At 36.8% G+C, this 12,774-nt stretch overlaps 1 protein-coding gene across 1 annotated transcript in view; it reads left to right on the top strand.

Moving 5' to 3' along the window:
* vac14 (vac14 homolog (S. cerevisiae)) overlaps window positions 1-12,774 on the top strand; it is a 219,319-nt gene that overhangs the window by 185,514 nt on the left and 21,031 nt on the right. The window contains exon 15 of the mRNA XM_039763184.1: window positions 1,838-2,012. Coding sequence (XP_039619118.1) covers window positions 1,838-2,012 — 175 coding nt within the window. The remainder of the gene's footprint in view (window positions 1-1,837; window positions 2,013-12,774) is intronic.

Raw genomic sequence — 12,774 nt, 5'->3', positions numbered from 1 at the left:
TTGAAACCGTGGAAGCTCCCAGTGGATGCAGTTTTGCTGCCCCCAATATAAACTTGTCTATTGTGATAGGGTCAATGTCACTGTTGATTTTCACTGGCATGTTTTTCAGTATTTCTCTAATGAGATGCTTGCCACTCTGAAACTGGCCCCTTTATACTACGCCGCAGGCCAAAAATTACTGTTTGCAAATGTGTTCTTAACTCTTTGTCTTTGTGGATGTCGACTTTTGTCAAAATTCAGGGGTTGTGAACGATAATCAGCTGTAAACTACGACAGAACTCGCAGTACATTTTAATTTGACACTTTGCTAGAAGGAAAGTTATTGTCATTGATTTGACCTTGATTCCCTCCACGTACACAAGTAACAAAGAGCAAATAACCTCTAAGATGACATCGACATCTTGCAAAAGACCAAAGCGAATTTGCAAAACAGAATACTCCATGTTTGACATTTTGTGTATTACTACTGACCTGTTGGACTTCGATTATGATGCAGGTGATTTGGAGATGGAGATCGAAAATGAAAGTGAGGTACCAGTATCAGCTGATCGTGGTGTTGAATATGCTTGTGTAGGTGATGCGCCTAAAGCAGTGTTCACCTGGGAGGACTGCCACTTTTGATGACAAGAGGTCCTATCTGGATTGCGTCACATTGCAGCTGCTGCGTGAAGACAGCCAGGCATCTGGCCTGCCACGCATTCCTGCTGGCCATTTGTTTTATGTTGATTTATATGTGAAACCATGCTTGGTGTGCTTTTCAGAAAACAGACTTTTTTGGAAAAAATATTCAGCCCTCAAAGAGTTAATATTTCATGACAAATTTAAATTAATTAAATATAAATAGTCAATAAATTAAATAGTCAATAAATTATCAGTTTTACTTCATTCAGTGAAATTTGCAGTTTGTGCCATTTCAGTGCATTTTATAGGGTAATCAGGTTTATAGTACTGTTGTAAAAATTTGGACTGAATAATACAAGCAAAAACCACAACAGATATTGGTAAAACATTGAAGTACACTGAACAAATTGAGAAAAACTGCAGTATAAAATAACAGGGACAGGTTTATTGTACTAGTGAAAGACACTGTAAGGAGAGATATAAATTAAGAATTGGTTACAGTATATAACAAGAAAGAAACAGACCAGGATAATGTGATAATATAGGTAAAGATTTCAAGACAAATAAACTCTTTGATTATTGATTTTGATATGGCTGTATTATAGTGGTGTATGTCATCACCGTTGTTAGAATGGAATGTTTGCATTGTCACCATGTTTATCATACTCGTGTTTACTATGGGGCAAACACAGAAGTATAGTATGTCACGTGTGTACTGCTCTGTAAGGTCACAACAACCATATTAATGAGGCCTGGAAATACAAAATAATTATTTGCCTAACTTATTTAAATTGGAATTGCCAAAATCTTCTGTGTTGTAATTTTTATGGCAACATTTTAAAATGTTGGCACTGATGGAGGAAAGAATATGTCAAGTTTATTCCCAGGATCTGAGCTATTTTTTCTGTGCTCTTTCTCTCCCTTTTTGACATGTCTCTTTCAGGAATGCATGGTTGAGAGTACAAAACATGTCAGGTGTCTAGTAAAGGTCATATTAAAATATTAATTTAAAAAAATAAGTAAAGATTATGATTTTTATACTTAAAAAATTATGGAATGCTTCGTTCATGCAATTACTCCATATGTTATGTCAAATAATTGTTAGATGCTTTTTGGTTGCATCACATGCATTTAATTTAATTTACAGGAGCCCAGAAAAGAAAGTCTCAGGAAGTAGTACTCTAACCATGGTCATCTTTTGTTTCTTTCATTTTAGACAGCTGTGCTTGCTGCTGAATGCTGAGAACATATTCCATTCAATGGCTGACATCCTGTTGAAGGAGGAGGACTTGAAATTTGCTTCTACCATGGTACAGACCCTTAATACCATTCTGCTTACTTCAGCAGAGCTGTTCCAGCTGCGGAATCAGTTGAAGGATCTACGGTCTCAGGTACGCTACCAAAACAGAAATAGATTAGTTTTTTGTAATTAGAAGTACTTTTGAAATGTTTTTATTTAGCATATGATCTATTGCTTTCCAGCAAGGTAAGGTGTTTGCAGCTAGCTTTAACCAGTGTGACAAAATAAGAACACAAAACAACAGATCAAGTGTTGGGGAGCTTCACCATATACTTATTGGAGGATCCAAAGCTCTAAATCAGGGTCAAAGTAATGACAATTAAACATTTGACAAAACAGAATGGTTTATTGGGGATTTTATGGATATGTGGCAGGAAATGCAACTAATAGGGAGGAAATAAAATCAAAAGGTGGGTGTGATGTTGATTGAAGGAGCTGCAATAACATCACAATCTGGAACGGAAATTAAGTTATCACAATGAGACCGGAAGTGAGGTAATTCAGGGGAGCCAAAATAGAAGTTCTCTGTAGTGAGTGGAATGGACGTGCATACGTGGGTATTGTGTCAGGTAGGACCGTTTTAGTCTTCTGTCTTTCTGTTGAGGAAAGAAAAAAAAAGGCATTAATACTCCATTCCAATCCCAATACCTTCCATTCTTTCATGCCCTGTTGAGCCCTGTGGCTGTCCCTTATTTGCGCGTATGTGACACCAGTTTATTCTTCACCTAGTTAAACCAGACATTTTGCACATTGCGATGTTTGCCTTTTAAAATGATACACATTTCGGCAGTGATTTAGTAGCAAGGATGCCTCAAAGAATAAGAAACTTTCCCTAAAAATATGCAAACAGCCTATTCTTAATTCCACTGTGATGTTTCCCAGGGCCCAAAAACTGGTTGGCAGAATTTTAATAAAAATATCTTTTATTAAGTTACTCATCTGTATGTCTTATATTAAAATAGAAGAGCCTTGTTAAGATTGATACCTGACTTTCTTTGATAACTTTTAACAAAATTTTAAGAATCCCCACCAAAATTTTGTTTCCCTTGATTGCCCTATTTTCCCAACACACATGAGAAAACATGTATGGCCTCATCAGCAAAGCAATTGCCCACTGATAACTGCCTTTGTTTTGCAAATGTGTCAATTAGAAGGGCTGGGCCTGCACTCACCCACCCCCCATTCAGCTAGCTGTTTGCCCCTCCCGATACTTGCACTCTCTGTTTAGTGCTGCCAGCTGGAATCATCGTGAAGATTTTATATGCTTCCTCACATGTGTTTCGGGAAAGTAAGCTTTTCAGGGAGAACGAAAATTTTCACTGGCTTTTGGGAATTCTAGTGTTAAAAAGAAAGCTGTTAGACTTTTGTAAATATATTAGACAGGTCACATCCTTAGTTTTACTGACCAGTGCATTCAGCTGTTCTTTTTAGTCCATGATTATGTTGCAGGATGGTGCAACTTAGCCTGGCAGGGCTATAATATGACTGGAAAGATTTGTAGAGCATTATATCATAGGATGCATAAATATCTCCCATATGCCCCAACTTCCCAATGTATTAGTCTAGCCCTTTCAAATTAACTTGAAACAACTGACTGAGAACCAAAAAACAAAACAGTTAATGTAAACTTGTAAACTATCATTAGCTGTATAATATTGCAACGAGTTATTGAGTGAATTGCACCAGTAATATTTTATTTGCTTAGAATTCCATATATGCAGTTGGACTTTAATTACATTACATTTTGACATAATATTCACCTTGACGCCCATTTTTTGTTTGGTTCTTGCTAAATTTCGGTATATTTTACAAAGCTAAATTTTAGGTTGGTGTTTGTAGCATTTAGTCTTTTGTTTTGTAGTCCTGTGTTTGAAATTGATTTAAATATTTGTATTTGGTTAAATTGTTTGCTTTTTAGGGTCTTTATAGCTTTCAGTTTTTATTATTTTCTTTATTTTATCAAGAAATTCTCAGAATATAAAAGGTCACATGATCAATTCCTTTTCTCTTTTTTTGGTCTCTTTGAAGACCAAACATGAATTTTGCCAGGGCAATGATTCTACACGTTGCTGGATGTGTTGTTCAGGAATGTTATACTATGTGGAAATGATTGTGTTGTACACTTGCTGCAAGTCTGAGATATCACAACTGATAATTTAGTACTGAGTCTATAGCAAAATTCCAAAATGTAACAGTATTAGTTTTTTGCATTCTCGCTTAGTACCAAGCGAATGTCAGTGTTTCAGTAATGCTTCACAGCAAGTAGATGAATTTCTCCAGAAGGTACAGTAACACATGAGTAAAATCCACATACAGTAATCCCTCCTCGATCGCGGGGGTTGCGTTCCAGACCCCCCCGCGATAGGTGAAAATCCGCGAAGTAGAAACCATATGTTTCTATGGTTATTTTTATATATTTTAAGCCCTTATAAACTCTCCCACACTGTTTATAAATATTCCCCGCAGAGTTATACAGCATAATCCCTTTGTATTCTCTTAGATATTAGGTAAGATTCATTGAAATTATGTATATAAACACACTGTTTATATACAGTAAAACCTAAATATTATTTTAAAGGTATTGAGTGTCTCCGATATCACGTTACAGCCATTACGATAGACATGCCACCAGCAATAAATCGCATACAATGCAACAAAAATAGTATACAGTAAATGTGTGTGTACAGTGACACTAAACATACGTACATGTACTAAGTACTGTAAGTAGAAAATTAATTATGGTTACTCACCAACAATGACACGATGACTTGTCCGATAACAATGAGTTTTATTTTACTGCACAACAAAGGAGAGCGTTACAGCCCTTAAAGGAGCCACTTCAGGCGATTGTGTAGCACTGCCGTTGTTGTTCTTCTGGCAGTCTTCAATCCAAATCCCTAAAGCAGATTCCATCCAGACTACTGCCTTATTACATCCACTTACAACTTGTTTTGCACCCTGGTTAAAAGGACACTGCGGCCGTAGATCTTATATTCCTTTCCTACTTTTTAAATAAAAGAATCGTAGCCTTCAACAAATCCAAAGCGTTTACCTTTTCGCAATCGTTAACATCTTCCGTTTGCGCTTGGGCACGGCCCCTGAAGCAGAAGCAGATCGTTTTGGAGCCATAATGAAGGCCTTGACTATGCACAAAGATAAACACAAAAGAGCACAACTCTTTACACAGCGAAACACGTTGATGCTGAATGACCGAGACGAGACTTCCTGGTTAACACTGCATTCAGCAAGCAGGAACTTAACTGCGTGCTCTGATTGGTTAGCTTCTCAGTCATCCGCCAATAACGTCCCTTGTATGAAATCAACTGGGCAAACCAACTGAGGAAGCATGTACAGGAAGTAAAAAGACACATTGCCTGCAGAACCCGCGAAGCAGCGAAAAATCCGCGTTATATATTTAGTTATGCTTTCATATAAAATCCGCGATAGAGCGAAACCGCGAAAGTCAAAGCGCAATATAGCGAGGGATTACTGTACTGTATTAAAATGGCTATGGTGATGATACTGTAATGTGTCTAGAAATAATTTGTGTTTGTGGCAGTGTTTTTATGGAACTGATGATAATTATTTAAAAAAAAAAAATCCAAAATACACACACAAGCTTTAATTATTGCCAGTTTTATCCCATTTTGTAGTTAGTTCAGAAAGCTGAGATGAATCACTTCTTAATACGTTGTCCTAAACATTCCTTAAAAAGAAACAAAGGCAAAATGCAGTCAGGTTTCAGACAGAGTGGCCATTTGGCTTGTCTACACTCCAAATTAAATTGGCTGCTTAATTTCAGTTTGAATAAAAAAAAATGTATTTAGTACTTTAAAGCACATATCACTGCAATAATGCCATATAGCAGTATAGGCAAAGCGGCATACTTTATTGGTAAATAAATATGCAAAATCTTAAATGTGTGCCATTCATTTGGTTTATAAAGGCAAGCTAATGTTCATGTGTATAACTCCTAAAATGTGACGAATGTAGTGAAAGCACATCTATATATATAATTCACTAAGGCAAGACAACCATGGAAAGCACGCCAACTCACAGAGCCACGCCCACCAACTCGGACGCGACGACACAGAAAAACCAGCGTCATTTATATTCGTCTGTCGTAGAGGTCACATGCAGCTCTGACCCACGTTGACTGGTCATAGAGGCATGTTTCTCGCGGAGGTGAATCGCCATATGCAGCATTTAAAACTGTTTGCGAAGGATATCCCATGGGATCCTTAAAACATTCCTTTACAACTGAAGTTAAAACACAATGAAGTGAGCAGTCTTTAAAAAACGAGTTTTCAGTTACGATGCACAACCGCGTGCACCATAGCAAACTGTTTTACACGCTACATGCAGCAATTCACATCCGCAACAAACATGCGTCTTCTTAGATGCTCCTACACTTTGTATACACCCTCGTCCCTCCTACCGTGGTCGGGTGTCTTGGTGGATTATATATAGAAAGGCAGCCAAAACCGCACAGAGCAATGAAAAATCTATATGAGTCACAGGTGCATCTGGACTGTACAAAGATGACAACAACTCGAGTGACGAGCTGGAGGTGGGCACATGAGCAGGCAGTGCATACTGGACGAGAAATCAGCAGACTAGCATGACGAAGGGAGCGGAGTGGACGTCCTTCACCTCTCCTCCCGTTCCACCCTCCGCGCCTGAGCGCCGCACGGATGATTTGTTTGTTGGTTCGTTCCGTGCATTGCTTAAAACCCAATGAAGGAGGCAGTCTTTAAAAACCAATAAGCCCTGTGCCTCTGTTTCATTACCATCTCACCTGCTTCACCAATGCAGACCCTGCAACAGTCGAGATGCTCTCTCGGCACCTGACCTTCTCTGTGCCTGACCGGTTCACACAGGCACCACATGACCAGGCGGTGTGTATGCTTCGAGAACGAGGGTGGACGCGACAGGACTGTCTAAGAAGAGGCATGTTTGTCACAGATCTAAACCGCTGTATGCAGCGTGTAAAAAATTTGTTGCGAATGTGAATCGCTGTATGCAGCGTGTAAAACGCTGTATTGTATGTTGCCCTCTCCAGAGTTGCATCTTTTCGTTCACCTATAGTCGTATACACAATGAAGTGAGCAGTCTTTAAAAACCAAGTTTTCGGTTACAGCACACGACCCCGTGCACCGTAGCAAACTGTTTTACACGCTGCATACAGCAATTCACATCCGCAACAAACATGCATCTTCTTAGATCCTCCTGCACTTTGTACACACCCACCTCGCTACCACCGTGGTCGGGTGTCTTGGTGGATTATATATAGAAAGGCAGCCAAAACCGCACAGAGCAATGAAAAATCTATATGAGTCACAGGTGCATCTGGACTGTACAAAGACGACAACGACTCAAGTGACGAGTTGGAGGTGGGCACATGAGCAGGCAGTGCATGCTGCACGAGAAATCAGCAGACTAGCATGACGGAGGGAGTGAGTGGACATCCTTCTCCTCTCCTCCCGTTCCACCCTCCGCGCCTGAGCGCCGCACGGACGATTCTGTGTTGGTTCGTTCCGTGCATTGTTACAATGTTGCTTTTCTTTTTCAATGTTGCTGATTTATTACATTACCGATTTTTCAAATCTTAAAGTTTCTCCACGTGCTTAAAAATTATTTAAAAACCGGCCTGATTATGCGGCGTATGGTACGCGGCGGGTTGGCTAGTAGACATATATAGGTAGACGCAGCATGACCATCAGCATAGTTCGTCAACGTCGCCGCCATATTTTGCGTGGCACTGCTGTGGAGTGAAGTAGTGATCTCCTCAACTTCACTGGCTCACTGTTAACTACAGAATACAAAACAAAATACTGCTCTGCAGCTCTACTTTCTGTACCACACATCAGACTCAGTGCTATGGGAGCTCGAGCATCTCTCTCAGTGCTCCTCAACTGAGGAATTCTCTTCTCTCTCACATACATTAGCTCGATTCAATAACACATTTGAAAACTGCCCTCAAAACTTATCTTTTCAGACTGGCATACAATTGTGAATTCTGCACTGTTACTGCTAGTTATCTTTGTTTATTTGCTAATTATTGCTTTTTGACTTATCATTCTCTTGTTTTAATTTTACCAATGTTGTTTAATTTTATTGTAAAGTAACCTTGAGTGCTAAGATTATAAAACGGGATTTTCTAATGGCCAAATATAACCGAAAAAATTGTTCAGCCTTACCTATGAAATGTAATTCCCCGGGATCTGGTTTAGAGCGTACAGCGGTTTGTACAATCCCTAGCAGCACATGTGTGAGGCATCTTTATCCATTACTTCACTCCACAGCAGTGCCACTCACAATATGGCGGCGACGTTAACGTACGATGCTGCTGGTCATGCGGCGTCTAGTAATTCCCAATCTCAGCACAGTAATTCTATGTCTGTGCGGCTCCATTCCAGCTCTGCAATATGATTGGCTGCTCAAAGGTGCGTCGTTCTTTTATTACGTCATAACACCGCGCTTCTCCATGTGTTTTCGCAATAGAATAGAAAGTCATAAAGAACAGTAATGAAAGAGACACCGCTATCAAACTGTGAGAGGCTTTTTCTGCTACAAGCTATCACAGAGAAAAAGGTAATGTTTATTGTAATATTTATACTTATTTTTAAACATGTGAAGTTCAGTAGTTTATGGTTAATATCAATGTTTTTATAGAAGGTTACATAGTGAAAACTGTTTATTTCTCATTAACCAAACACACGTACACATTTTTTGTTAAAATTAAGAGGTGCTTAGTGTTGTATGCTAGTGTGATATATTTGAAAGGAATGTTGGCGAATGTAATTCAGTTTTACCAGTTACATGACAGGTCCAGTTAATATTCTAATTCTAGATTAGCAGACAGGCTAAAAAATAGTCTTATCAGTAATGCAAAATACTTTGAAAACAGCACAATAAAGTGTGTTTTTAAAGAGTTCTGAAACAATGGATTAATAATATAAAACTGGTAAGTTTGGTTTCGCACAGGAACCTTTACATTTTGGACCGAAAAAAAAAGACTGGCCAATTTAGAAAATGAAAGCAAAAAGATCTTATGACATTTTAACATTGAATCTGTTTGACTCATCTGTTAAATATTACTCTTTAATAAGTATTTTTAACTTGATTTTAAAAGCATGTTTTTACAGACAGCTTTAAAGAGTTTGTTGAAATTAAAATATTATGAATTGTCTTGGAATTCTTTAATTCAACAATACACATATAATGTTTTATTTTTTTAGTATTGAATTTAAGAAGAATTTTTCAAATACTGCAGTGAAAATTTTCAGAATAGGTTTGGAAATGTGCACATGATGAGATAAATCAGGTAGTCAATGATTATATCATCCTTTATAAACCATATGCTGAAATTCACAAGATTATAAAATCCTCTCCATTTGTTGTTACACTGGAGGAATCCTTATGTCTATTGTACAATTCAAGCTGTACATTGTATTTTGATATTTATCAATGCCAATACTAGTTTACTTAAGTGATAGTTGGGTAAATGCTTGAGTATATACATCTATTTTAAAGTTGCTGTTGCTATCAGAATTTTTATATTTTATATTCTATTACAGAAAAAGACAGAACATTGTTCACTTGAATAATGGAGACACTATAAAGAAAAAAAGCTGTTCAGTGAGGTTTCTGTTTTCTCTCCTCCATCGAATAGGTACAGAGTATTATGAAATTTCACTGGTATTGGTATTGAATACAGAAATTCTGGTATCGTGATATAGCTACTGTAAATTGAATAGCTGCATAGTTTTGGTATGAATAGCCTTTTCTACTTCATCAACAAGATACCAAGTGAGGTTGAGATCTGGCGCTATTGCAGGCCACTGAAACAGTGTCAAGGAGCCGCTGAGACCTGTTGCCGCCCAGGGGGAAGACGTTGAAGTGGTGTAGAGTTACAAGTTACAATTACCTAGGTGTCCATATAAACAACAAACTAGTCTGACATAATTGTGGTGCTGTATAAGAATGGCCAGGGCAGACTGCAATAGCTAAGGAAATATTCTGTCAGTCCATAGTAGCGAGTGTGGCGTTCTATGCTGTGGTCTCCTGGAGAAGCAACTTGAACTCAAAAGAAACACAATGCCTGAATAAACCCATCAGGAAATCCAGTGTCATCATAGGATGAACCCTGGACACACTGGAATCTGTTGGAGAACAAATTATGGTGGCAAAATTGAATGCTATCATGAAAAATCTCCTTCCTACCCTCCAGGATGTGTTCTGTTGGAGCACTTTTAGCCATGGGCTCATTCCACCATGGTGTGCTAAGAAGCTCTACTAATGGAGGATTTCTGCCCAATGCCATTCAGCATTTCAGCGCTTCCTCCCAAAGTACTTATTAAGTTTATTTTAAAATTTCTGAACTTTATTTATTTCATATTGATTGCTTGATTAGCTGTATTATTTGTTTTGCGTCCTTGTTTTTATGTTTCTGCTGCTGTATGCATGTGAATTTCCCTTTGGGATTAATGTAAAGTTTAATCTAATCTAAAATCAGATGTGATTTATCTAGTTGTGGCTTGTCTGCTTTCTTGTGCGATTCTCACCATTCTCCTTTAACCCTTCTGATTCTGGTAGTTTTTTTGCCTTTTGCACCATTCTTAGTAAAACGTTTGAGGTGGTTGTGTGTTTAAAGCCAATGACAAACAGTCATTTGGGAGATAATAGAACTTGCACTCCTAGCACCAACTATTATACCACTAAGGTCACCACCTTTGCCTATTCCAGTGCTCATTTGAACACTAACTGATGGTAGAAATGCTTGTCTGCCCTATTTCTATCACACATAGTGAATTTGGGGGTGTACCTAATAAAGCAACACTTAAGTTCATTTTCAATAGACTATTTGGACTGCAATATTTTTGGATTTATTTATGTAGCTTTTGTATTGCTTGGATTTTTTTTAGTTTTAGCACTCACTTTAGATCTGTGCAGTGAAAAACATTAAACATTAAAAAATTAAATTTTTTAGGCAACTTTTTTTTTTTGCTTTTTTAAATTGTGCACCCAAATACTTGATTTTTTTTGGCCTAAATCTTGCTCTAATATTCCAAATCTTTGAGTGACATCTTTGACATTTTCTTTACTATCCACCACAAATTAAGTAAGTAAGCATTTAAAATGTCACTGGTTGTCAGTTTCTTTACTTTTGAGTCTCAGATGAAAATATGATTTTCCTTTTATTACTTGATTGTACATTTTGAATTGCATCATATTTCACACTGTATCCTTATGATAGATAATATAGAAAAAGAAAAGCATTTAAAATGAAGAAGTAGTGTAATTGATTGCTGTTTGAAAATGCAATTTTTTTTTTTTTTTTTTTAGGAAATAGTTCACTAGTGGCAGGTCTCCCATACTCATTGTTTGTTGTTCCATTATGTACTTGTGTTTTTGTGCAAGTAGCCTAGTTTTTCTCTTACATCCTCGAACAAATGCAGGAAAGATTAATTAATTAAGATAATAATGATCAAGTCATAAACTCGAAAAACTACAGAAAATATATTCTTATGGATGCCAATATCATATACTGTACACTAAATACAGATACTGCCACAAGGATTAAGAAACAATCTAACATACCAGGTTTTACACTGCTGATACAGACAGACTACACGACCAAGCACAATCAGAAGGTTAACATTATACATTAATAACTAACACTATAATATTAACTTGCAGTCACATGCAAACCATATTATATGTACACTCCCACAACTATACTAGAAAATCCCATACATAAACTATTCTGGGACAAAACTATACTGACAAGCAAAACTATCTACCAAAGCGGACCAGATATAACACTGGCAGACAAACAAAATAAAATTACATGTTTATTGACATTGTTCTACCTAATGCACACAATTTACAAAATATAGGACATGTAAATAAAATGGAGAAGTACATAGAACTGACCAAAGAAATATGCTGCTTATTGAGAAAGGACAAGGTGATCTTGTGTCCATTGTTGTATCCACCACTGGTGTCATCCCACATTCACTACACAAAAGCCTGCAGACATTACATATAAACCAATATGCATATATAAAACTACAGAAAATAGTCATTTTAAATACATGTCACATATAGTCCCATAAAGCATATACACATCTCATAAAACTGCCCTATTTCTTGGCCAAGGGAACTATATAGGCAGTAGCAATGGTAATATCCCAGAATAAATTTTGAATAATAATGACTATTTTATTTATAAACACATACATAAAATTACAGCTCAAATTGATTTCCATAGATTGAAAAAATTAATATAGCAATTAAAAGAATATTATTTTAATAATAATAATTGATTTAATAATTAAATCAAGCATTACATAAAATATATTAAATAAAATTAGTGTCGAAGTCTAAGAAGAAAGAAAGTCGTACAAAGTCCTGATTTTATTTTTTCCAACCTGTTTTTATAGCCTAATTATTCAAGGCTTAACTTTCAATTCATTGAGCTATTTCTCCATTTATTTTATAATAACTTCAATATTCCAAATCTGATCTTTTTTAATATTTCATAGTTAGCTTACTATGCAGTTGAATAGTTTTTGTGTAGGTGTGTATGGCTTGTACAATTTCAGTTATGTTTTTGATTTTGTGGGGTTAGTAATGATTAACAAGTTTATTTCAGCTGCTTAAGATTTAGTTAGACACTTAACTGGAGAGTTATACTAACTGCTGTGCCATCTTTCATCATTATTGTTTCAAGATTTGTATTTATTTAAACAACTTTCTTGTGTACTGCTTTAATGGAAAGCAATGGGATATTCACATAGTGAGCTGATTTTACTTCGCCAAAACTGAACCTGATGACTATCCACTCA

The sequence above is a fragment of the Polypterus senegalus genome, chromosome 9 (assembly GCF_016835505.1).
Source record: "Polypterus senegalus isolate Bchr_013 chromosome 9, ASM1683550v1, whole genome shotgun sequence".
Lineage (NCBI taxonomy): Eukaryota > Metazoa > Chordata > Cladistia > Polypteriformes > Polypteridae > Polypterus > Polypterus senegalus.
The sequence above is the reverse complement of the archived record's forward strand: the minus strand, read 5'-3'. Positions and strand labels throughout refer to the sequence as shown.